We start from the raw sequence: 25,712 nt of genomic DNA on the forward strand, positions 1-25,712 counted from the left end.
TACTTTAAAACAGCAGAAGTCTGTCCATGCAGTGGTGCAGGTCAGTTTTCTAAGGTCAGATGATAAGCTGTATTGGGTGAACAAGATTGTTTTGGTTCGTTCCACTCACGTGGATCTACATGAACTCTGCTTTATAAGATATATCTATTGCTAATTAGTACCCAAAAAAAGTTTCTACTGACTGTTTCCAGTCATTGTTTAATAATTAGCGTTTTTGTGTCGGTCTTTTTTTTTTACTGTGGCGTCGTGATATTTACACGGGCGGACTAGGATTTGCTAGTCTGGGAATACCCAGACTGCCTGTGCACTCATTGTCATTTCGTTTACTAGGCAGTCTGGCGACCTGGGGTTGAATTTGTCCCTGAGTCAGGGATCCAATCACAGGACGGGGAGGGACAGTTAGACGATGACGCACACTAAGCGACTACGCGCAATGCATGATGGGTTGTTCATAACAAAAAAAGATGGCGGCGGCTGCGTTCGACCAAGCATTGGACAGAGTTCTGAATAGTTTAGAAAGACCGTTTATTTTAAAACAAGAACAGCGTTTGGCCTTAGAAGCTTTTGTCAACAAAAAGAAAGATGTATTAGCTTTACTGCCCACGGGATTTGGCAAGAGTCTAATTTACCAGTTAGCTCCGTTAGTTGCGAAGGAAATCGGATCTATCAAGACCCCTGTTGTTGTGGTAGTGTCGCCATTGATTGCCTTGATAGAGGATCAGATAAAGGAAGCAGCCGACCTCGGGATTTCTGCGACTCAGTTGGGCCTCGGGGAAGAAAAAGACATAAAGAGTTGCCGGTACCAGGTGGTGTTTGGCAGCCCCGAGGCATGGCTAAGCGCCAAGTGGGAGAACATGCTATCCACCGAAGCATACAAGACCAACCTTATAGGCATCGTCGTGGATGAAGTCCATCTTACATACAAGTGGTAAGTGTTATTAATATAAACTAATTAGTGTCAGAAGGGGAGCGTGTGTATGTAGAAAGATGAGGTGTGTTTAATACTTATATCGTTATACCTGTACCTACTGTGGCAGAGATAGCGTTTTACTTTTCACTTTAAATCTACTGTCTAAACTTCTGCTGAGCACATCCAAACCACTTATTTAAAGTAGTTGAAGCTCCAGTCAGAATTGTGACAAAATGTGAAATACACACGCCAAATACTTCCTTAGGACATATTGAACATTTCTAAGCTATACCTGTGTTTTTCTCTTTTCAAACAGGGGGAATGCGGGGAGAGGACAAAAGGCCTTCAGAGAAAGCTTTGCAAGGTTGGGGGAACTTCGAGCAATCGTCAAACCAGGTTGGTAATCTGTAACACTATCTACCTGTGATTTTGTACTACAGATGAAAGTCTGATGACTTAATCTCTAGATATACATATATATATACTCTAAATATACAGGTTTTAACCTTTCAATGATGTATCACATTAAAAACCATGTCTTATAGTAAGACATTACAATATATATAGCAGTGATTAAGTATTGTCTTCTATTTATTTTAAAGTAGCTCTTTTCAAAGTACTGCTTAAATATCATACTATGTATACACTGTAATTAAATATTGCAAAAATGTGGTGATCTGCCTGCCCTGAAAATTATTTCAGTGTTATTGAGGTATTGAATGTGTGTATGTTTTTCTTCAGGAACACCTGTATTGGCTTTGACTGCATCAGCTGATTTGCACTCAAGAGACATTGTGAGAAGACGGCTACACTTCCAGAATGCAGTCAACATTATTGTTAGCCCCAACAGACCCAACATTAGACTTGCTGTAAGGCGGCTTGTGACAGACTCTCTAGACTGCTTCGACTGGCTGGTGAAGAACTTGAAAGAGAGAAGACTGGATATGTTACCAGTCATTATATACTGCCGTACAATAAACACTGTGACAAGAGTATTCCTCCACCTGAAGTCTGAACTTGGGGACAGTGCCTGGGTAGGCGAAGAGAAAAAAGGTGACAATCTCCTTATTGGGATGTTTCACAGCCACACTCTACCTGTAAACAAGAGTAGGGTACTGTCTTCAATTAACGGAGAAGGGAACTGCAGAGTGGCTGTGGCAACTACAGCACTTGGAGTTGGCCTAAATTTCCCCAAGGTCTCCCATGTGATCATGTATGGCTTACCAGAGGACCCAGAGGCCATTCTCCAGCAGGTTGGAAGAGCAGGCAGAGATGGCTCTCCTGCTCATGCTGTTCTTTACGCAAACAAACAGGTTGCCAACACTGACAATGCAGCAAAGACGGTTCTTCAAGAAAGCCTAAATGGGTGTTTTAGGAAGGCCCTATATTCACATTTTGAGGAAGAGGTATCTAGTATTAAGCCGGGACATTCTTGCTGTACTTTTTGCCATACAGTATGCAAATGTAACTCTGACTGTTGCTCTGTAGCTACACCCAGTTTTGAAATGTCAAAAAAGAATCTATCACCTGTCAGATGCAGAAAAGTCACATTGCATGAACAGGGACAGGTCAAAGAGCTGTTGGAGAAGTATAGGGACAGTCTAATTCCACCAGATGAACACCTGTACACAAATGTCTCACTCTGCACTGGTTTCAGCAATGTGCTAATTGAAACAGTTATTGAAAGCCTTCCTGAAATATTTAACATAACTGACATTATGAGCAATCTTCCTGTATTTGACATAAAACATGGCCAGGAAATTCTCCGGATCGTTCACAAAGTGTTTAAAGACTTTGATTTGTGTGACTTCCCAGACACTTGTGAAGAACTGTATTTGCCACCTGATATAGACTTCACCGGATACTTTGATTTTCAGGATGAGGATGAAGACACTACCAAGTCATTAAGCAGCATTGCATCAGGCTTGTCTTTGCTCCCCCTCTCAGATTAATTTCTGAACTAATGTAAATAACTGTTGTCCATGTCACCTTGAATAAAAATTCTATTGTTAAACTCAATATATGCTTTATTGTGTCACTTGAAAACTCAAATAACCAAATCAAGGTTTGAAGGAAAAAATAGTTTTAATAAAATGTTAATAAATTTAAAACAGAAATCGCTTGTTTAAATATATAGCTATTTACAATGCCAACAATAATGATTGAAATGTCTCAAAAGCTTTACAAAGGGACACTACGCCATTCACTGAGCTTGCTCATCATCCACTTCCAAAGTGCCTTTGGATCCAGTTTTGACAGTAGGTTTCTTTGGAAACCAGGGAAGGCAGCATAGACACGACCTGCTTTTTGTTTAAAAAGCTCTGCCTCTTGCAGTGTGTCTACCAAGGTGAGGATGTCTTTGGTCATGTCCACATGATGAGCACCAGTTTGCCTCGATATTCCCATTTCCAAATCGGTGCCGGCCATCATTTCTTTGAAGACAGCAATGGACCTGCTTATTCTGGCTGCTGAAGTCTCATTTAGGTTAGGCCCAAGGCCCTTCAGGAAAGATTTCAAAAATCCATTTAAGTGCTCCAGATGCAAATCTAGTGGAATGTTTCGTCCCTTGCCTCCCCTGGTGCTCCAGAATCTGTTCCACATGAGACTGTGAGCAACCTGTGGAGACAACGTGGCATTCAGTTGTACAGTAAGCATGAACGTACTGTAAGCATAGCTTGTATGTCCATATGCTTTGTAAAACAACAGAGCAACTGTGTAGAGACGCATCAGCCTTTCGCCGTCTCCTTCCTTTACTGCATCCATAAAGTCCAAAAGAATGAAGCTGAAACCCAATCTGGCAACAGTGTGTTCATACTTGTGATCGCGATCTGAGCTGATGGCTGGGGTGGTGTCAGTTGGAATAACCAGGTTGTGCATTTTCTGTTCATGGGTTAGTCTGCTTTTGTAATATGTGAATGTGCGTGAACAACCCTCCATTCGACATGGGAACTGATTCTTTAGAACCGGTGTTGCAGATGCTTTTCTAGCAGACTCTGCAGCTTCTGTGATGCCAGGAAGAAGAACATATTTGTCCACAATTTCAGCTGTTAATTTGTTGAACCATGATCTTCTTGCTTCTGGAGAGGCCTCCTTGATGTGCTGTGGTATGAGGGACTCAGGACAATCTAACAGGATAAACAAAGTATAGAAAATATCCTGATTTTATTTACATAATGGCATTCAAGATAAACTTGTAAATTAAACATTGATTCCACACAGATATATTTCAAATAATAGTTTAATCATCTAAATTGGAAAAAAATGAAAACTATTTTAAAAAATAGGCATGTCCAATAATTAGAATATTACTAAATGCAATATATATATATATATATAATTATTTTTTTAAAGGACTGACAAGTAAAACTTGTGAACAAGAACAATATGATCATGTACAACATATATACTTAGTGCTGTAAGAGCTCATTTTTTTATGTTCATATAGTGGGTCAACATTTCTAAATATCCTACTTTTTATTGGTAAATTTCAAAGCAATGTTCTATCTTTTTTAACAGACTGAATTATGATTTTACTTACTTGTTGGTTAAAATCATTAAAATTAAATAAATAACAAATATATTTGTGTTGAATGAATGCATACTTTATACATGTTTCATTTTGCTTTCAATGACATAAAATAACTTTTTGTTGACATTCTAATTATATGACCAGGTAATCAGGAGTATTCCAAACCAATGCTAACATGTTTGTACTAATGTGGGACATAGTTTTGTCATGCATCACTGAAAAAATAATGGATGAACATCCGCTTAATTTCTGGTAATTGCAGATTTACCTGTGACATGAAGAAAACCAAGATGCTCAATCACAGCTGCTAGGAATAGGGCTGTTGTGTCCTTGATCACAAAGTCCCTGTAAGCATTGAATGCTGAATGAGGTCCACTCTTGGCAGCGCTGCACCTGGGATGACATACTATGTCAATGTAGTGTAGGTCACATATATCAATGTCTTGTGTTTCTTTCTGCAGTTGAAGAACATTCTTTGTAAGGGAAACTTCTCATTCATTTTCTCACTGCGCAACAGTTAATTTTCTCTGTTGCCCATCTGCACCTTATGTCAGTGCACTCAGTCACTCAATGCACTCACTCCCTTACTGCACTCGACTCTCACATTCTCAAACTAAATATCATAACATTACTTATAATGTAAGTAAGCAAGCAAACATCACATTCATACAATTCATAGTTGAAAACACAATACCCTGCCAATGTCACAACCAACATCCCCGGGAACAGCAGAGCTGAATTCATGATGTCTGCATTTCCCATCCCAGAACAAAGAACAGCCATGTTCACAGTTGATTGAGTCATCAGAAACTGTGGGAAGCATTAAAGACTGTTAATACACAAAAAAATTTAAAGTTTCAAATGTTTGTATGTAATTGTCGATGTGTAAGTGATCACAATAATAAGGAAGCAATGTGGTGTAGTTATGAGTTTAAAAATACTTCAATACTGAGCTTAAGTATTATTTTAGACACATTCTACAATCATAACTTACACATTAAGTTCATAATATTCCCAGAGTAAAATGCACACTATTGCAGAGTACTTCCTCATTACAACAACACAGTAGACCTTGCATCTTCTGGTTTAAGTTTTTAAACTGATGTTTCTTGAGTTGACCTTATGTTACCTCATATTTTTCATCTCATATTTGTGATGTCTACTTTAAAAAAAAAAAGTGGCCAAGGTACATGGATGTGATGTGATATTTTGAATTACTTTTCCTGCTTTTAAAATTCTAGAAAAATACATTACAATGAACATTTACTTAATTTACTTTTCAGTTGGTGATTTTAACTTTTCCCAGAAGTACTTTATACAGCATTGCCAACGTCTGTAGTCTTACCTCAACTTGGTCATGTTCGCAAATAGTGTGCCATGGTCTGTGGTGGACTCTTTGAAAAAGATCTTGTGATGGATCTACAAAGTCAACATGCAACACATATGTGTAGTTATATGGACTGTTACTTGTGTTTGTCTTTAAATATAATTTCAATTAACCAAATAGTTTATGATATGGTCGTTCACCTCAAACAGAACTCTGATAGCATGCCAGTCCTCAAATTTAAAATGCATTCCCTCCATTCTTTCCTCCTTAGTATCTGCGTCTGAAAATCCCCACTGCACATTGCGACAGTTAGCCTCTGTGAGACGGTCCCCTCCAATTAGTAAGTGTTGCACACAATCAGCGTCTTTGAGCATGTGCCTGGTGGATAGATGGACAGATTAATAGATACATATACAATACAGATCGGATCTTAATTTACTTTTTTACTTACTCTTGCTGAATTTCTCTCAAGACTTCCACTAAGTCACCTCTCTGGTTCTCATTTTTAAAAAAGAGGCCTAAGGGGAACTTTAGAGAGGAAAGAGTACATCAGAGATGTATGCAGTGTTGAAAAAATACAATATGTTCCAACTTACATCAGTTGATCTTGCTGACATTTCACTGGAATACTGATGAGGAATGTGATTAACCACTGACTCTCCAAAGCTTTCGAATACTGACATGTACTTTGTCAGCATTCTAGTGGCAAGAACAATAAATTCCCTGCGCATTAAAGCCTGAGTGCTCCGCTGAGGAAGTGAGGATTTCAGATTGTACTGTTGAATGTCTGTTGTTGGTTTGATGTTAGAGAAGTGATGTGTAGGTACACGGTCTTTGACTGCAAGATGGTGTATCCAGTGTATACTCTTGTTGGTGTTGTTGATGGACTGGCTGTGAGTGTGTACAAAAAAATCCAGGTTGTCCATAATTATTTGGTATGATGGTGGGCAGGTCACAGGACTCTCTTCATGTCTGGGGGCTGTTGTGAGGTTTTCATCTGTTTAAAAGCATAATTGGTATTAAAGAACATTAGATTAACACATGTACATATTGATAAACATATACAAATACACCTATTCTGGAATTTCATTCAAGATAGTTAAAATGACTATCAGACTCTCTATCCATGCACAACACATGTATTTATAAATTAGTAATGGAGCAAAATATAACTGACAAGGTAAATGTGTTTCATGTGGGGTACAGTTCTCCCTCACCTGTGAGATGAAAGTCCTCAAGGCTTTCTGATCCCTCTGACAGTTCAGTGTCTGTAGCTTTCAAGCCACTTTTAAATTCTACAAAATCAGCCCCACAGCCAAGTGCCAACTCGTGTTGCTTTTTAACTGCTTTCCTATGGGATGTGGTGATCGACAATTTTGAGAGGCGATTGAAGACAGACTTTTTTGCTCCGCCATACTGGAGAACTGTGTTGATCCAATACGATAATGCTGCTAGCTGCGGTTTTCTGCCTCTTATTGCAATGGCTGCAGCAGTACAGCTAGCTAAGTCGTTGTTGTTTGTGACACAGTTGAAAAATGAAAGTAGAAAGGGAGCAAGCCGATGGAGGTCATCTCTTAAACATTTGAAGGAGAATGACTTGAGGTCTGCCGGTTTAGACTTCCACAGAATGAAGTCATACTTGCGAGAGCACAGTACATCGCATTCTTTTCTTATTAACTTGATGACTTCATCTTTGATTTCGTCTTGCAGGTGACGATGCTTCAGTGCATGACTGGCAGCCTCTTTCCATCTCTTCAGAGCTATGGATTTAATTATGGGATCTTCCTCAGGATGGCACTCCCTCGTCAGTGTTTGAGTTGGATAATTGATAGAAACCTGAAAGAAATATTCTTAGTTATACACAAAGTATACACTTAGTGTCATCATACACATTAGTGTTATGGTTGAAGTGCTTTTGTCATTTTAGAAATGGTTGTCATCAAGCTATGTTTTTTTATGACTGGGGAGATTAACAGTAGTTTCTAATTGACTCTTTTGATCAGTGCATATTACAAAAAGCATGCGCAGAGAGTGTAGGCATAGTTCAGGGACTCAATCCTTTTGCCAGCCTATAGATGATAAATATTGTTTATTATAAGTGGTCCGTTTATCACAACTCAAGTCACAGTAATAATATTAAGAGCGTGCTCTAGGTCAACTTATCAAATAACAATATAATTACAAGGGCTACTTTAACAAAGTCAAAGTATTAGTGAGCAATTCTTGTTTGCTGTCAAAAACAAACACTTCTGGGATTGGTTACATTTTAATTGTATTGAATATTTTAAACCTCAATTAGGTTTTAGTGCACTTAAATAGGCATGATATTGATAATGCATTGTCTTGAAGAAATTGACTGTTTATATCATTGAATAAATAAACGTAATGTATTAATAAACACGTGTACTTTATGGCCCAACCAGGTTTGGGATGGATTGTTGACATTATGGTCAAATAAAAGAGTGAAGCGCTGGAATCTACCGCAACAGACAACTGTGGGGGTGGATTCAAATGTCCTCCCCTCTCCAGATTGTCTCAGACAACAATATAAACTGCAAATCGTTATCTTTGTTATTTCTTATTGGCATATAAGTCAAGTAAAGTGACTTAAACAACTGCTAACGTTACATTGTTCATCGTGAGATTGTAGCGCGGTTAAGTTAATGTACTTAACATGCATCTAATCAAAGACACGAGAACAATTGAGAAGAAGCGTTACCTTTGTTGTCGTGTTTCCGAAGGAACAAGCTAGTGGACTCGGTGGGTTTGGGCAGGTCTTTTTCAAAGTCCTCGGTGTCTTGGACGGGGTGGGTTCACGTTGTCTTTTCGATACGCTGCTTAACCGGACGTTCTCTTCCCATTGCCTGAATAAAGGAAAGTCTTTTTCAAGCCGACCGAGTGTGGAGGTGCAGCGCTGGCAGCATCTGTTTGACTGCTCCGGCTCCGGGGTGACTATCAGGTCCATCATCGCTAACCTATCTGATATGGTCGGCGTTGTTTTTGACACAAACATATCTGTGGAGTGTGCATAAACACGGGGTCCACTTTCCCTCATGTTTACTTTACATAAACGGCAAGAATCGTCCGGCGACATGGCGAAAGAAGCAAACACATGAGCAAACACAGCAATGATTCTTTTTCGTGGTGCTGCCGTCGCTCTGCATTTACGTCAGCGGCTAGCAGTGACACGATTGGCTGTGAGCTTCAACTGCCCCAGACTGACTGACATATGCAGCGCCCAATCAACGGCTGTGGAAAATTTTAAACTGCTCCACCCCTACAAGAAAATGAATAGCAGGTACCCAGCCTGTATCTCACTTGAGATTCAGGCTGGTGGTAGCCAGCCTAAGGATTTGCAGTACGTGCAGCGCTTTTTGGTCACGTGGACCAATAGGAGCCGAGTTCTGTTGCTGTGGTATCAGATCAAAACAACATGGCGTCGACTGTATCTACCACAGATACGAGGAAAGAAGACGAAAAGAAAAGAAAGACAAGGAAACCGCCTTCAAAAGTTACTAAAAAAAAAAGGATCGAAACGATGCTATATGCATCTCACAAATGTCCAGGGCGAAGACGTGCAGGACTTTACACGGAAATGGTGGGAAACTTGCACAACCTGCATTTAGGCTGTATTGGGACCATGGAAAAAGTGCCAAGAAAGTGAATTTCGCTCCACTATGCTGGATCTACGTGTTCAATGCATTTTTTTCATAGACAATACCCTTCGAGACTCTGGGTTAACAGTTCCATTTGTCCGAACTTTGTCACCAGCCAGAAATGTATCTTTATGAGAATACCCAAAAAACGAAAATCTGGTGCTGCTGTTTTTGCTAAATCGGAATAATGGCAAAAATGGAATAAGACAAAAAAATAAATGCACAAAAGGTCAGAGTCATTCACAAGTATGGTATAAAACATTTATTCAAATACGATAGTGTCTCTGAATATGAAAATATAGATTAATACACATACAAATACGTTGCAGACTCTCATACATAAGTTTGTGTGCCCTCATGCTGCAGTTGTACTGATGACCACTGATCACCCCAGTGATGGATCCTGGGGCATCAACTTCTGACTCAATGAGTATATCTTGCAATCCTGCATCACCAAACCTTTTTCCTAAAATACCTAGGAAAGACATGCATGTATGAAACTCACCTAGTCGAATCACTAACCGCGTCATGAAATCGTCATTTTTCCAGCGGATTTGTTGAGCTTTGGCATATATAGCTTGGTCAAAAACTAATACCTGGTCCAGTTCGAGCTGATCAGCAACTGCAACACTTCTCTTCAGAATTGTGTTCACAGTTGACATCTCTGTCGGTGAAGCTTCAATGACTGGAAGATAATACAATGCTGACTTTTGCAAAGTCGCATTACAATGAATCATTGTATGGAAACCTGTCCAGATTGGCACTGTGCATGCTTCAGCATCTGCATACTTCAATAAAACATATGCCAGTTCACTTCTGGCAGCCAACACAGTATTCAACCTGTATGTTTCTGCCTGCAATGGAACACTTTCCTTGTGAGAAGCTCTGTGGCCCTTGTCTTTTAGACTGTTGGTAGTGTTCTACAGGGATGCTAGGGGGTGCTTTGAATGTGTAAACTGCCTTCTGTAGCGGCAGTCTGTCTGATCCTGACTCATTTCAGTGACAGAACTTTGTAGGATAATGACATTTGTATGGTGAGTGGTTCCACCACCAGACAGTGTCTCCTCCCCAAAATCAATGTTGTCCCACACCAGTATTGTAGGCACCTTCTTTGAGAAACCCTTTGGGATTTTGTCTCTATTCTCTAGCAGTTGTAGTTCAGCTAGGCTAGTGTCTAGACTGAGTACTGTGTTCCATGAAGCACAATGTCCTAGTCTATTCAGCAATGACAAAAGATTAGATGATCCTGTTAAATGGTGTACAGTTCGCCCAAGGCACAATGACTTTGGTGTCTGCTTTCGACCTTTAGATGCAAGGTAAACAATGTCTTGACAAACAGATAGAACTTTTAGCCTAACATCATCGGGAATATCGACATAACCCACTCCTGTTGCCTCATCTGATGCCCCTATAATCCATGCAATTAGATTATATAGTTCTTCTGGCACAACAGATTGAGCATCAGACACATTTAAATTGTCAGCGATGGGAGGCCAGGGGCACGTCATACCTGGAGAGTCACTGAGAACCCTCTTTAAGATCAAGCCTGCACTGTACAGTGTCCTTGTGACATCAGGAGTATTCTGTCCAGATGTTGTGCTAGCCATGTGTTCACTGTCACTTTCAGTTTGGCTTTCAGCTTGGCTTACCTCAGTGGACTCAGTAGATGTACCTGACTGTGGAGGTATCTTTTGTAATAGTCTATCAGCTGACAGTGTCTCAACAAAAACAAGTTCACTGATGTTTCTCTTGGCAGGGCTTTGGAAAGTGAGCTGCGGGAAGTCACGGTCAGCCGCCTCTTCAGTAGATCCTGCCTGAAACACAAAAAATATGGGGAAAGATGAGTATGTGTGTGAGCATGCACGTGTGTGTTTACATAAACATACGCACATACCCTTTTTTGTGAGAATAAGTCAATAACAATTAACCTTGTAGTATTTACTTTTTTTGTTTACAAGAATCGTGAGAGAGACACATGATATTTCGGTTACCTGTATTCTGAAGCATCAAGACCCTCTTGATTCTTCCCTATGTCCACAAATGTCTTTCTTCGCTTGTCCATTCGCAGCACTTCCTGGTCAACTATAATCCTTTGACGGATGACAGTCTCACAGAAGAAATTGTAGCTGTCAGTGAATGGTGTTTCAGTTCTGAAAAACACACACACACACACACAAACCATGTGTAAACTGTTGCAGCCATGTCATATTTACATAATCATCCAATCAAGATTATCTAAGCCTGTCTATTCCGCCAATTTTTCCTGAACAAAATTATCAAATAGGTTTTTGGAACTATAGTTAAACAAACTAAAGACTATGTTGTTTGTCAATGCCTCATTTTGAAATGTACAATGTTTGATAAAATGTTAATCCATCGTAATAACTCACGCTTCATCTGGGGTTGCAGTACTTGTTTCCATAGGCCTTGACAAAAACTTTGTGTACTGTGCGTAACAGGTCCTGTGGTACCACACCTCCAGGGCCACATAGTCTTTTTCTTTAATGTGCAAAAGCACACTGGTGTCCTCCTTCAGCTCAACAGCCTTCTGCAACCGGAGAAAGCCACTGTCTAACGCAGGTTGTGTAAGTTTCCCACCGTTTCCGTGTAAAGTCCTGCACGTCTTCGCCCTGGACATCTGTGAGATGCATATAGCCAAGGGCGTCAGTTTGTTTTTAAAAGTGGGGGGACGGAGACCACAGCACTTTGAGAAAATGTCGAAGAACGGTGGTAAAATGCCACAGGCTAGGCTCGAACTCGCGGCCGCCGCGCCAAGGGCAAGGGCTCATCCTGTTGACCTATCGGTACATGCAGGTGAAGGGGTCTGTGGGCCGCTATAGTACTAATTCTCCCGGGCCGAAATTTTGCCCCTGCACGCCTCTGGTCGGAGCTTCCACTTGGCACAGGCGCAAATTTAGCATCTGCGTGTTTTTTTTGTTTGTTTTTTTTAAACCTCACGAAGGTGTGCTGACTGTCTGTGCAACTCTCGGCCGAGTGCGGGTGGTGCGTTCAGGAGCGTCGGAATTTTCTATACTACTGAAAATAACTGGGTTTACAACGACTTACATGTGAAGAATTTGAATGTGTTGGAGACAAAATGACTCCTGACAAAAAGTGGGGGGGGGACACGTCCCCCCCGTCCCCCGCGTCCCCCCCTAAACTGACACCTATGTATATAGCATCGTTTCGATCCTTTTGTAGTAACTTTTGAAGGCGGTTTCCTTGTCTTTCTTTTCTTTTCGTCATCTTTCCTTGTATCTGTGGTAGATGCAGTCGACGCCATGTTGTTTTGATCTGATACCACAGCAACAGAACTCGGCTCCTATTGGTCCACGTGACCAAAAAGCGCTGCACGTACTGCAAATCCTCGTCCGCCCGTGTAAATATCACGACGCCACAGTATAAAAAAGACTGACACAAAAACGCTAATTATTAAAAAATGACTGGAAACGGTGGGTAGAAACTTTTTTGGGGTACTAATTAGCAATAGATATATCTTATAAAGCAGAGTTCATGTAGATCTACATGAGTGGAACGAAATTCACTTTCGAGGCACTTTTTCCATGGTCCCAATACAGCCTATGAAGTCACTAAGTCATTCTGCCATTTTGCTGACAGCATCAACTGCTTTGGGGTCTAAATGATGATGATGAAAGGATGCAGTTGTTGTGCAGCAGCTGGATCCAGGCAGCAGGTGTATTAGAGGAGGTGGAGGCTCAGGCTGGATGCGACGATTAAGGTGAAGTCAGTAGAGCTCATGGTCCCACTGGGACTTTTTAAAGTGTTTCAAAAGGAGGATTTGCTGGATGCACAGAAGAAAGTAGTTCTAGCAGCAGGAATGTGAATGTCCTGTTTACAACCTGTCAGACTGAAATCCATCAGCAGAAAGTTCCTCGAGAGTGACATGTTTTAGTCTGTATTTGATTTTGAACTGACTCAGGCAGACTGAGGTTTGTTTCAGAGAGATGACACTGTTTGACATCGAGGACATTATTGAAGTCAAAGCACATCTCGATAAGACATTCAGTTAACATCTCTAATTATCAGAAGTAAACATCAACATAATTCACTACTTAACATTTGTCTCTCTATTAATGACAAATAATACTGACAGTCAGATAACAGATGTGAGTAATAGTCTGTACTGTTTATTTCAGAATATACTGTAGAGGTTCTGGTCCAGGTTTTATCACAGCATCATTTTATCACAACATGTTGAGTCTTTGACAGTTTTCACTGAAGTTCTTTTTACATGAGGAGCTTCTGAAAGTGATTTTATATTATCAGACAAACAGCTTTTAGCTGATTATTCTCACTCTTCTTTAGAGTTTAGAATAGCATCTGTATTATCTCTGATGTTAAATATTATCAGCTGTTTATGAAGTTTTCTTGAATTTCTCTGTATTTCTTCTCTTTGTAAATTTTGTCTGTTGACAGACCGCGAGAGAAACTCTGGTGTTTTGTGTCTTGTTGCTGCAGAGAAGAGTGGTATCAGGAAATGCTCAGAGGTGTGAATATATCAGAGCAGAATGGTAGAAGTCAGACTGTTTCTAGAGATCTGATTCACACAAAGCTCAGAGTTAGGGCTGCACAATTAATCGAATTTTGATCGCGATCACGATTTTGGCTGCCACAATTAAATTAACCTGATCGTTGGTGATATTTACATTTAAAATGTGGGCTCTGGTGCATATCTTATCAAGCGCCTTGTCAACCAGTAGTCAGCCAACCACCAGGAGGCGAACACATGGTTAAGGCTTCATTAAGCTGCCTAAAGAACAAGCGAGCGCCCCCTGCAGGCAGCGGCAGCCTCAAATCACTCAGTGGACTGGGCTGATGAGAGCGAGTCATGTCTCGAGAAGAAAGTACAGCAGCATTTGGAGATGAGGAGCATCATGGTGAGGAGCTAGTGCCTCCAAACGGATCAGCATCCATCGTCTGGACTTGTTTCGGATTCAGGGCAAGTGACGTTAAACAAGAACAAGTCATATGTAAAGAGTGTAGCAGAGTTGTGTCTGCCCCGCACAGTAACACAACTAATCTATTTAACCATCTGAAAAAACATCACAAACGCAAATACGAGGAATGCATGAAGGCTAAAGCTAACGTTGATTCTCAAAATCCCCGTCCGTGTCCAGCGGCAACCCAGACAACCATTACAGCGACCCTGCATCGGGCAACACCGTATCAGCTACCTCCCAAACACACACAGAGATAACGGACGCAATATGGTTTTATTTGGCCAAAGACATGTGTCCAATAAATACAGCGAGCAACGAGGGCTTCAGAAAAATAGTCAAAACACAGAACAATAAATATGTGATCCCCTCACGCAATTATTTCTCCAAAGTGTAATTGTTTCCATTGAGTTGCACTTTGTGATTGCACTCTGAAGAGCACTTTTTTTCAGTTATCTCTTGGTAAATTTTAAATTCTTGAGCAAATTTTATTTTACTGTTATTTATCATTTATTCTTATTTAAAGTTTCATTTTGCACTGAAAACGCTTCATATATTGTTCTCTTAAAAGTAGTGCAATAAAAATACAGATATTTTCTGTAACATGATGAACAACAGTGATTAATAATCGTGATTACAATATTGATCAAAATAATCATGATTATCATTTTGGCCATAATCGTGCAGCCCTACTCAGAGTTGTGTTTTTAATGCTCCAAACCCTGATAACATGTTTGTGAGACTTTATGGTGGAAATGATTCAACTTTACTGGTTTGTTCTTTGTGTTTTTGCTGAACAAGTTTTTCAGAAGTTCATAAAAGAACGTTGAGGACAAAAGTTGACTCAGTGGTCTGTCATCACATCAGAATGTTTCCTGATGTTCATATTAATGATGTTCAGGTGTGATGTTGTCCAGTGATCAGTTTGGTTTGTGTAGCGTTTGACAGCAGACTGTAAATGTTGAGTGATGGAGGTGAAGCTGACAGCAGCAGGTCCACAGCAGAGACATCATCATCTTTCTACTTCAAATGTTCACTGAGCTCAACTCAGTCACAATATCCTGAATCCAGTAAAAACAGGACAGAAAATGTTCTCCTGATCCAGATGTTCTCCTGAGAACTTTGTGGAGTCAGATGTGGGATCAGATCACACTGACAGACTGTGGACAGTATGGAAGCCTGAATGGAACTCCATCTTCTGTCCTCCATCTGCAGATTCAACATTTACATTCTATAGATTTATATCAAATGATTCCAGATTCAAAGTGTGCAGGTGTGAGAGAGGCTGATGAGAATTCAGTTTCATGTCAAACACAGAGAAGATCAGCTGAACCACTGATGTGTCCAAATGTTCTGCTTCAAATGCATGAAGGAAATCTAAAGTGTTTTTCATAATAACATGTTTTGTCATTTATGTCTCATAACAGACTTTCTGACTGTGGACTCTCAGAGAGTCACTGTGAAGTCGTGGCCTCAGCTCTGAAGTCCAACCCCTCCCATCTGACAGAACTGAACCTGAGCTGGAACAAGCTGCAGGATTCAGGAGTGAAGCATCTTTGTGATGGACTGCAGAGTCCAAACTGTAAACTGGAGACTCTCAGGTCAGTTCACTGTCTGTTGATGCTTTTTCTATATATTCAACTATATGGAACTTTGGTGGACTTTGACTTGATTAGTGTCAGTCAGAAGCTGAAGCTGATGTTAGTGTGAGCTGATCTCATGAAGTGAATCCTTCGTTTTTGGGTCACTGTCAGTGTGGAGACCGGTGGCGTGGAGAGTAGAGTTCTGTAGCGTTATGTTGATTTTACTTGGATTTTAATGCAATAACTTTGATTAATTAGTTCCAGAAAAAATACCACGTTAAAAAAATAATGCATTTAATTTAATCCCACCTTTCTGAGTTCCATAATTTCTGTCACACCAGAAACACTGAACCTAATGAACCTAAAGTCTGTTTTCCAGTCGTGAACAAGATGCACAGGAAGCAGAGTGAATCAGCCACAAGAAAGTTTGGTGAACAGTGATGGAAGACCAGACCTCATTGAGCTTGTTGGCTGGAAAATGTTCTTTTAAAAATCTTACCGATGGCAGCTTGGATAAAAGCGTAGTTTTAGTTTTCTGATCACTGCAGCACTTAAAGTCGACAGATCACTTCAATGTAAAACATGTTGCTGTTAGCACCAGAGCTAACGTTAGCTATGACAGTCCTGGTACCGGCAAACAGTGTAGCCATCCCATAATAGAACACTTTTCAAGACATTGAAAGAGCTTGAGTGAACAAAAAATCTTCTAATGATAAATGTAATTGCTCTAATGTCACTTTGAGTTTGCAGTAATCTGTGAATGTAGCAGACAGATGAAAAATGTAGATAAATGTAAATGAAACAAACATTTTAGTTTTTTAAGTTCACGTATATGTCTATTCATCTGTTCAATTGTCAACCAAAATTTATGTGAAATTTAGTAAAATTTAATTTTAACTTTACTTATTGTGTCAGATAGTTATTTGACAAAAATGCCATAAATGGAGATTAAACAATCACAAAGCCTCTAATTAATTAACTGTCTTATTGTCGTCCCACCACTAATTTGACTCCATTATTGTTTAAGTTGAGGTTTAAAATAAATATTTGAACTGCTGCTGTGTAAAGGAAATACTGCTGTTAAAAAGTACCTTATTTGTTTAAAGTGTTTGCAAACCAAATCTTATTGCATTTTGTTCATAAATCAGGACTATTTTTGTTTGTCAAGTGACGTGAACCAGAGTTCTGTTTTGACTTTTGCTGCTCATTACAGCAGGGCCGTGCAGAGGCCTTTGGAGGGGCAGGTGCTCCAAGTTTAAAGGGGGCACATGGAGCATGAATGTGAAACACCGTACAGAAACATACCTGATAATTCTGGCTGAATTGTAGGAACCCATATTCATGTAGAATATAACATGGAAGCAGTGGAACAATGGTTAAGTCTCTGGACTGCTGATTGGAAGGTCAGTAGTTCAAACCCTCATATGGCCACCATCAAGTCCTTCAAATTGTTATTTTAAAGTTGAATTTAGATCCCCATTAGACACTGGCCTGTTTAACTGTGGCTACTCTTCCTGGAGTCCTTGCTTTTAAATTTCATACCTTTTCCAGACATTTACTGTATAGACATGGATTTGCTCCATGATGCTGATTTATAATCTGCCCTTTATTATTCATAGAGCTAATAATAAAGTTAAAAAAGAAACATAAATCATGTATTTAAATGTGTTTGTGCTTTTATTCAGTTTGACTATCCACTTTGCACAAGACAGCAAAGATATAAAAGTTCTATATTTTATATTTCTGCATATTATATTTAATTTGTCTATATATACAAATGTTATAAATAAATTAGTTAATAGTTTATTTCAGGCAATGATTTTCAGACAACATGATTTCAATGCAGGTATCATTTACACAACAGTAACTGGACAGGTAATACATGTGCTCACATTACACACATAGAATGCCTGAAAGGGAGTGGGAAGAAGCAAACTTATTTAATCCCACCCCCTTTTCCATAAATTATAGACATAATATCAGTGTTGCTTCCTGTTCATTTCTGTAACATAAACTCAAAACAACGTGAATACAATGATGGTGATGAAAGGATGCAGTTGTTGTGCAGCAGCTGGATGCAGACAGCAGGTGTATTAGAGGAGGTGGAGGCTCAGGCTGGATGCGACGATTAAGGTGAAGTCAGTAGAGCTCATGGTCCCACTGGGACTTTTTAAAGTGTTTCAAAAGGAGGATTTGCTGGATGCACAGAAGAAAGTAGTTCTAGCAGCAGGAATGTGAATGTCCTGTTTCCAACCTGTCAGACTGAAATCCATCAGCAGAAAGTTTCTCTAGAGTGACATGTTTTAGTCTGTATTTGATTTTGAACTGACTCAGGCAGACTGAGGTTTGTTTTAGAGAGATGACTCTGTTTGACATTGAGAACATTATTGAAGTCAAAGTACATCTAGATAAGACATCCCCGACTATTCAGTTAACATCTCTAATTATCAGAAATAAACATCAACATAATTCACTACTTAACATTTGTCTCTCTATTAATGACAAATAATACTGACAGTCAGATAACAGATGTGAGTAATAGTCTGTACTGTTTATTTCAGAATATACTGTAGAGGTTCTGGTCCAGGTTTTATCACAGCATCATTTCATCACAACATGTTGAGTCTTTGACAGTTTTCACTGAAGTTCTTTTTACATGAGGAGCTTCTGAAAGTGGTTTTATATGATCAGACAAACAGCTTTTAGCTGATTATTCTCACTCTTCTTTAGAGTTTAGAATAGCATCTGTATTATCTCTGATGTTAAATATTATCAGCTGTTTATGAAGTTTTCTTGAATTTCTCTGTATTTCTTCTCTTTGTAAATTTTGTCTGTTGACAGACCGCAAAATGTGTTGAACTGAATCATGGAGCATTTTATTGACCTGAACTCAGCTGTTGATCTTCTAGAGGGAAGTGGTGTTCCAGAATCCAGATGTGACATCTTTCCTGATGTTCAGTTCCTCAGAGAGAAACTCTGGTGTTTTGTGTCTTGTTGCTGCAGAGAAGAGTGGTATCAGGAAATGCTCAGAGGTGTGAATATATCAGAGCAGAATGGTAGAAGTCAGACTGTTTCCAGAGATCTGATTCACACAAAGCTCAGAGTTAGGGCTGCACAATTAATTGCATTTTGATCGCGATCACGATTTTGGCTGCCACAATTAAATTAACCTGATCGTTGGTGATATTTACATTTATAATGTGGGCTCTGGTGCATATCTTATCAAGCGCCTTGTCAACCAGTAGTCAGCCAACCACCAGGAGGCGAACACATGGTTAAGGCTTCATTAAGCTGCCTAAATAACAAGCGAGCGCCCCCTGCAGGCAGCGGCAGCCTCAAATCACTCAGTGGACTGGGCTGATGAGAGTGAGTCATGTCTCGAGAAGAAAGTACAGCAGCATTTGGAGATGAGGAGCATCATGGTGAGGAGCTAGTGCCTCCAAACGGATCAGCATCCATCGTCTGGACTTGTTTCGGATTCAGGGCAAGTGACGTTAAACAAGAACAAGTCATATGTAAAGAGTGTAGCAGAGTTGTGTCTGCCCCGCACAGTAACACAACTAATCTATTTAACCATCTGAAAAAACATCACAAACGCAAATACGAGGAATGCATGAAGGCTAAAGCTAACGTTGATTCACAAAATCCCCGTCCGTGTCCAGCGGCAACCCAGACAACCATTACAGCGACCCTGCATCGGGCAACACCGTATCAGCTACCTCCCAAACACACACAGAGATAACGGACGCAATATGGTTTTATTTGGCCAAAGACATGTGTCCAATAAATACAGTGAGCAACGAGGGCTTCAGAAAAATAGTCAAAACACAGAACAATAAATATGTGATCCCCTCACGCAATTATTTCTCCAAAGTGTAATTGTTTCCATTGAGTTGCACTTTGTGATTGCACTCTGAAGAGCACTTTTTTTCAGTTATCTCTTGGTAAATTTTAAATTCTTGAGCAAATTTTATTTTACTGTTATTTATCATTTATTCTTATTTAAAGTTTCATTTTGCACTGAAAACGCTTCATATATTGTTCTCTTAAAAGTAGAGCAATAAAAATACAGATATTTTCTGTAACATGATGAACAACAGTGATTAATAATCGTGATTACAATATTGATCAAAATAATCATGATTATCATTTTGGCCATAATCGTGCAGCCCTACTCAGAGTTGTGTTTTAATGCTCCAAACCCTGATAACATGTTTGTGAGACTTTATGGTGGAAATGATTCAACTTTACTGGTTTGTTCTTTGTGTTTTTGCTGAACAAGTTTTTCAGAAGTTCATAAAAGAACGTTGAGGACAAAAGTTGACTCAGTGGTCTGTCATCACATCAGAATGTTTCCTGATGTTCATATTAATGATGTTCAGGTGTGATGTTGTCCAGTGATCAGTTTGGTTTGTGTAGCGTTTGACAGCAGACTGTAAATGTTGAGTGATGGAGGTGAAGCTGACAGCAGCAGGTCCACAGCAGAGACATCATCATCTTTCTACTTCAAATGTTCACTGAGCTCAACTCAGTCACAAAATCCTGAATCCAGTAAAAACAGGACAGAAAATGTTCTCCTGATCCAGATGTTCTCCTGAGAACTTTGTGGAGTCAGATGTGGGATCAGATCACACTGACAGACTGTGGACAGTATGGAAGCCTGAATGGAACTCCATCTTCTGTCCTCCATCTGCAGATTCAACATTTACATTCTATAGATTTATATCAAATGATTCCAGATTCAAAGTGTGCAGGTGTGAGAGAGGCTGATGAGAATTCAGTTTCATGTCAAACACAGAGAAGATCAGCTGAACCACTGATGTGTCCAAATGTTCTGCTTCAAATGCATGAAGGAAATCTAAAGTGTTTTTCATAATAACATGTTTTGTCATTTATGTCTCATAACAGACTTTATAACTGTGGACTCTCAGAGAGTCACTGTGAAGTCGTGGCCTCAGCTCTGAAGTCCAACCCCTCCCATCTGATAGAACTGGACCTGAGCTGGAACAACCTGCAGGATTCAGGAGTGAAGCATCTTTGTGATGGACTGCAGAGTCCAAACTGTAAACTGGAGACTCTCAGGTCAGTTCACTGTCTGTTGATGCTTTTTCTATATATTCAACTATATGGAACTTTGGTGGACTTTGACTTGATTAGTGTCAGTCAGAAGCTGAAGCTGATGTTAGTGTGAGCTGATCTCATGAAGTGAATCCTTCGTTTTTGGGTCACTGTCAGTGTGGAGACCGGTGGCGTGGAGAGTAGAGTTCTGTAGCGTTATGTTGATTTTACTTGGATTTTAATGCAATAACTTTGATTAATTAGTTACATAAAAAATAACACATAAAAAAATAATGCATTTAATTTAATCCCACCTTTCTCAGTTCCATAATTTCTGTCACACCAGAAACACTGAACCTAATGAACCTAAAGTCTGTTTTCCAGTCGTGAACAAGATGCACAGGAAGCAGAGTGAATCAGCCACAAGAAAGTTTGGTGAACAGTGATGGAAGACCAGACCTCATTGAGCTTGTTGGCTGGAAAATGTTCTTTTAAAAATCTTACCGATGGCAGCTTGGATAAAAGCGTAGTTTTAGTTTTCTGATCACTGCAGCACTTAAAGTCGACAGATCACTTCAATGTAAAACATGTTGCTGTTAGCACCAGAGCTAACGTTAGCTATGACAACAGAAACATAGAGAAAGAAAAAGAAGCCTGGCATACTTTATCCTCTCAGCACTGTGTGGTTAACTAGCAGCTAGAACTGATGAGAGGTGTGTTAGAGTCAGACACACACACAGGATGCTCACTTCACTTCATCAGTCATCTTGCTAAAATACACCGTACTCAAAGGAATAACGCTGCAGAACCTCCTCACTGGACCATCAGGACCATCAGTTGTTGAAGTCCTCCCTCGGGTCTCTGGTTTCTTGACGAGCAGCGCTGAGCTCAGGACACGTCAGAGAGAGACGTAGATCATGTGACTATGGAGGGGAGATCTGAGTTATTAATAAAAAACTAAATTAAAATTAAATAGAATTTAAAAAATACAACTTTGACAAAAAGGGCACTTTGAGCATCGAGGCAAAAGGGGCATGTGCTTCAGCCCCCCCACCCCCCACCTCTGCACGTGCCTGCATTACAGCTTGATGTGTGGACATGAATAGGTGGATGAATGTTGTGCTGACATGTGGATGATGTGTGTAGAAGGCTGACATGATGATGATCCACAATAACAGAAGGACAAAGTCACTCTGCTGCTTTTAGAGAAAAGCTGATTGATGAGGACAAAGTAATGTTGATCTGCACATTCAGAACCTGAACACATCTGATGGATCATCAATGATTTTATACACATCTTTTATTCTTTATTCAGTTTGTGGAGCTGCAGTTTGTCAGAGATCAGCTGTGATTCTCTGGTCTCAGCTCTGAAGTCCAACCCCTCCCATCTGGAACATCTGGACCTGAGTAACAACAACCTGCAGGATTCAGGAGTGAAACATCTGAGAGGTTTTCTGGAGAGTCCAGACTGCATCCTGAAGACTCTGGGGTCAGTTCACTGTCTGTCTGTTACTGTTGTAGATCTGATGTGTTTAATGACAACTGAAGCTCATTTATGTTCAACAGAACTTCCATCCATGAAGCTGTAAATCTGCTCTGGTTCATATTTTCTATGATAAATCAGTTTCTTGTGACAAAAGTTCCGTCCTTTCTGCAGAAAAAATTAGAAAATATTCAGTGTTAGTTGTTAAAATAAATGAATGTTTGTAATTTGCACTAAAGAGTCACATCTGGATCCAGAAGATCCTCTGAACTCAGATCAGTTTATACAAAGTTTACTGACTGAAGTAGAAATATTTCTTTGGCTTGTGTTGAGTTCAGTTTTATTTGACTGATCCTGATCCTGTTGATGATGCAGCATGTTATTGATGTGTGGACATGAATAGGTGGATGAATGTTGTGCTGACATGTGGATGATGTGTGTAGAAGGCTGACATGATGATGATCCACAATAACAGAAGGACAAAGTCACTCTGCTGCTTTTAGAGAAAAGCTGATTGATGAGGACAAAGTAATGTTGATCTGCACATTCAGAACCTGAACACATCTGATGGATCATCAATGATTTTATACACATCTTTTATTCTTTATTCAGATTGATTGGCTGCAGGTTGTCAGAGATCAGCTGTGATTCTCTGGTCTCAGCTCTGAAGTCCAACCCCTCCCATCTGGAACATCTGGACCTGAGTGGAAACAACCTGAAGGATTCATCAGTGAAACATCTGTTAGATCTTGTGGAGAGTCCAGACTGCAGCCTGCAGACTCTGAGGTCAGTAGAAGGTTCCATCAGTCTCTGCTGCTTCCAGCAGTTTTCTACTAAACACAGTCAGTATCAAAGCAAAGATCCAGTGTCTCCTGTAAACCTGCAGCTTCTCAGTGAAGCTGTGAGAGCAGAATGGAGACAGAAACACAGAGACAGCAGTCAGCCAATCAGAGGAGCCACAAGCTTGTTGTCATGGTGTGTTTAGCCACATGTCCACTAGATGTGATTTTCTTGCATGTAAACGAACTGCATCTGAAAATCACACTCATGGTGGACGTCACTAGAGAGCCACAAAATTGTCACGTGACAATGTTTGAGCTTCAGTGAACAGCTGCTGCACAGCTTATTTCTCACCTCAGATGCTTTCAGAAATACTTTTTGCTGAAGATTTTTATCATAAAAGACAAAGTTTGCCACCAAGCCGCTGTGTTTAACCGATTCATCTGCTGGACCATCAAGCTGAAAGCTCGGTCACATGACCACGTAGTGATCAGCTGTTGCTCGAGTGCTGTCATGTGACAATGTTGTGCTCTGCTACTGACCGCCCACCATGCGAGTGATTTTCAGATGCGTCGTGTTTACATGCAGGAAAATCACATCTAGTGGACACTCACCTTTAGGTTTCATGGTCCAGGGGCTGACCAATAGCAACAGATCTATCAACCAATCATGACATGTTTTTTTGTCTGTCATGATTTGTCTCGTTTCATCCAGTGGGTGTCCTGAGTAACACTAGACAGACAGGCCAGATGCTAATTAGTTTTTCACACCTCTGTAATGCTCTAGGTGTGAAGTCTCATGCCCCTCTTGCCCCACACACCCACCCCCCAACCCCACATCAGGATCTGTTTACAGCAATTTCCAGCACAGACAAACCTGGAGTTCACAGCCTGTGAACTGCTGATAACTGCCATGAACTTGGTAGGTTTTCTGTAATTCACAGGACTGATAGTCTGGCTTTTCATGCAGTGTGTGAGCTTGGAGCTCAGTGTGTTCACTCCAACACGTTAACATGAAGCTGCTGCTCTGAACACGACTGAAGTCCTGATGAGCTGCTGATCAAACTCATTGATCTCCTCTGCTCTTTCTTCTTCTCTCTGCAGATGGAAGTGATGCTGATCAGGACGGTGTTTGTGCTGAGAGGATGAAGTGTGTCCTGATGATCCAGATGTTGAAGCAGCAGCAGCTGGTGTGTAGAGACTCTGACTGGACCATGTTACTGCACTGTAAAACATCAGGAATTCATTCAGTCACATCAACTCATCTGTTCTAGTTTACTTTAGAGAAATACAGGAGTTTTACTAATTACTAATTATTTGAACTTAAAATGTCTCATTTTTCTTTTCAAACCACTTTAGAACTAAAAAACATGAATTTGTAGAACTTGAGGCATTTTTTCTTCCAATATTGAGTTGAATGAATGAACAGCTCAGAGTTCACTCAACTCATTAAATTAAGTTCACAAGAAACAAAACAAACACAGATTTCCCCGTTAATGTTCACATGATACCATGACTGTAAAAAATGATCATTATTTTACAACCAGTTCTGTTTGTTTTGTTCAATTACAAACAATATCTAGTAAAATCCCAGAAAAGTATTAACTTCCATGTTCAACTGTAAATAATGTCCACATCAATAGGGTTAGGTATTTTAATAAATACTCATTTGTTCTTTAACAACATTTTTACTTTATTTTAATCAGCAACAAATCAGATTATTTTACAGATATTTATCCTCATTTTAAAGACTATTTCTGTTTATTAAAGATTGAAAATGAGAAATATTTTAACACTTAATTGACATTTTTGCTGTGTTTTGTTAAATTACAGATAATCTGGAATAAAATCACAGAAAAAATGTTCATTTATTCAGAATGTTTGCTGTAAAAAACTGTAGAATAATGTGAACATTAAAATTCACTATTTTAATAAATGTTCATTTGTTCTTTTATACCATTTAACTCTCACACTCTTGTTTATTGACTTTAAATCAGCAAAAAATATCATTTTTACAGAATCTGAAGGACAAACTCTGTATATGTAAACGATATATATTAATTCTATTAAAGGCAGAAATGATTCCAAAGCATTCCACTGTTTGATTTGACAGTTTTGCAGGATTTAGTTCAATTACAGATAATCTGTGTAAAATGATTAAAAAAAGTGTTAATTTGTACAATTTTAGAATCTTTCTTTTTCCAACTAGTAAATTGTTGTTGTACAATGTGTGACCAATAAAAATGACTGTTTTCCTGTTTTCACCTCAACAACAACTATTCCAATAAGTGACAGATGTTTTCTGTCATTTTCTCACTTTCTCCACTTCTTAAATGTTGTGTTTCTCTCTTCAAACATTTCCTCTGGCCTCCTTGCTGCCAGATGTTCACCGTTCCTTTCCACATATTTTTTCCAGTGTGGAGGTTGAT

The 25,712-nt window shown here is 39.6% G+C and overlaps 3 protein-coding genes across 12 annotated transcripts in view; 2 read left to right on the top strand and 1 right to left on the bottom strand.

Annotated features, from left to right (window-relative positions):
- LOC127534455 (NACHT, LRR and PYD domains-containing protein 12-like) overlaps nt 1-25,375 on the top strand; it is an 81,997-nt gene extending 56,622 nt beyond the window's left edge. Inside the window, exons 8-12 of one of the 7 annotated variants that reach the window (XM_051949668.1) lie at nt 15,808-15,981; nt 20,872-21,045; nt 22,337-22,510; nt 23,117-23,290; nt 24,388-25,375. In XM_051949668.1, the coding sequence (XP_051805628.1) occupies nt 15,808-15,981; nt 20,872-21,045; nt 22,337-22,510; nt 23,117-23,290; nt 24,388-24,397 (706 nt within the window). In that variant the 3' untranslated portion in view covers nt 24,398-25,375. The remainder of the gene's footprint in view (nt 1-15,807; nt 15,982-20,871; nt 21,046-22,336; nt 22,511-23,116; nt 23,291-24,387) is intronic. The other 6 variants (XM_051949667.1, XM_051949671.1, XM_051949666.1 and 3 more) reach the window with 6 other exon arrangements.
- On the top strand, nt 279-2,929 carry LOC127534456 (probable ATP-dependent DNA helicase RecS). 2 transcript variants are annotated; one of them, XM_051949676.1, is made up of 3 exons: nt 279-928; nt 1,227-1,306; nt 1,652-2,929. In XM_051949676.1, the coding sequence occupies exons 1-3, from the start codon at nt 465-467 to the stop codon at nt 2,860-2,862; spliced, it is 1,755 nt and encodes a 584-aa protein (XP_051805636.1). In that variant the 5' UTR covers nt 279-464; the 3' UTR covers nt 2,863-2,929. The 2 variants fall into 2 exon arrangements, with proteins under 2 accessions (XP_051805636.1, XP_051805637.1); XM_051949677.1 differs by lacking the exon at nt 279-928 and having other exon boundaries at nt 990-1,306.
- Nucleotides 2,977-9,110, bottom strand: LOC127534457 (uncharacterized). Of its 3 annotated transcripts, XR_007942645.1 has the most exons (9): nt 8,486-8,913; nt 6,984-7,602; nt 6,363-6,763; nt 6,218-6,294; nt 5,967-6,144; nt 5,785-5,858; nt 5,134-5,249; nt 4,708-4,832; nt 2,977-4,035 (listed from the first exon to the last, which is right to left on the bottom strand). XR_007942645.1 is itself a non-coding variant. In XM_051949678.1 (8 exons), the coding sequence occupies exons 6-8, from the start codon at nt 5,241-5,243 to the stop codon at nt 3,092-3,094; spliced, it is 1,179 nt and encodes a 392-aa protein (XP_051805638.1). In that variant the 5' UTR covers nt 5,244-5,249; nt 5,785-5,858; nt 5,967-6,144; nt 6,218-6,763; nt 6,984-7,602; nt 8,486-9,110; the 3' UTR covers nt 2,977-3,091. The 3 variants fall into 3 exon arrangements, 2 of the variants coding, with proteins under 2 accessions (XP_051805638.1, XP_051805639.1); XM_051949678.1 differs by having other exon boundaries at nt 6,218-6,763; nt 8,486-9,110; XM_051949679.1 differs by lacking the exons at nt 6,363-6,763; nt 6,984-7,602 and having other exon boundaries at nt 8,486-9,110.
- Nucleotides 25,376-25,712: the final 337 nt, after the last annotated feature.

Source organism: Acanthochromis polyacanthus, chromosome 6 (assembly GCF_021347895.1).
Source record: "Acanthochromis polyacanthus isolate Apoly-LR-REF ecotype Palm Island chromosome 6, KAUST_Apoly_ChrSc, whole genome shotgun sequence".
NCBI lineage: Eukaryota > Metazoa > Chordata > Actinopteri > Pomacentridae > Acanthochromis > Acanthochromis polyacanthus.

Bases quoted from the DNA above. Each gene is read 5' to 3' on its own strand.
- LOC127534456 (XM_051949676.1), top strand. From the start codon at position 465: ATGGCGGCGGCTGCGTTCGACCAAGCATTGGACAGAGTTCTGAATAGT. The intron at 929-1,226 runs GTAAGTGTTATT...CTTTTCAAACAG, and splicing joins GTCCATCTTACATACAAGTG to GGGGAATGCGGGGAGAGGAC. The intron at 1,307-1,651 runs GTTGGTAATCTG...GTTTTTCTTCAG, and splicing joins TCGAGCAATCGTCAAACCAG to GAACACCTGTATTGGCTTTG.
- LOC127534457 (XM_051949679.1), bottom strand. From the start codon at position 5,243: ATGACTCAATCAACTGTGAACATGGCTGTTCTTTGTTCTGGGATGGGA. The intron at 4,833-5,133 runs GTATTGTGTTTT...ATGTCATCCCAG, and splicing joins TTGGTTGTGACATTGGCAGG to GTGCAGCGCTGCCAAGAGTG. The intron at 4,036-4,707 runs GTAAATCTGCAA...TTATCCTGTTAG, and splicing joins TGGTTTTCTTCATGTCACAG to ATTGTCCTGAGTCCCTCATA.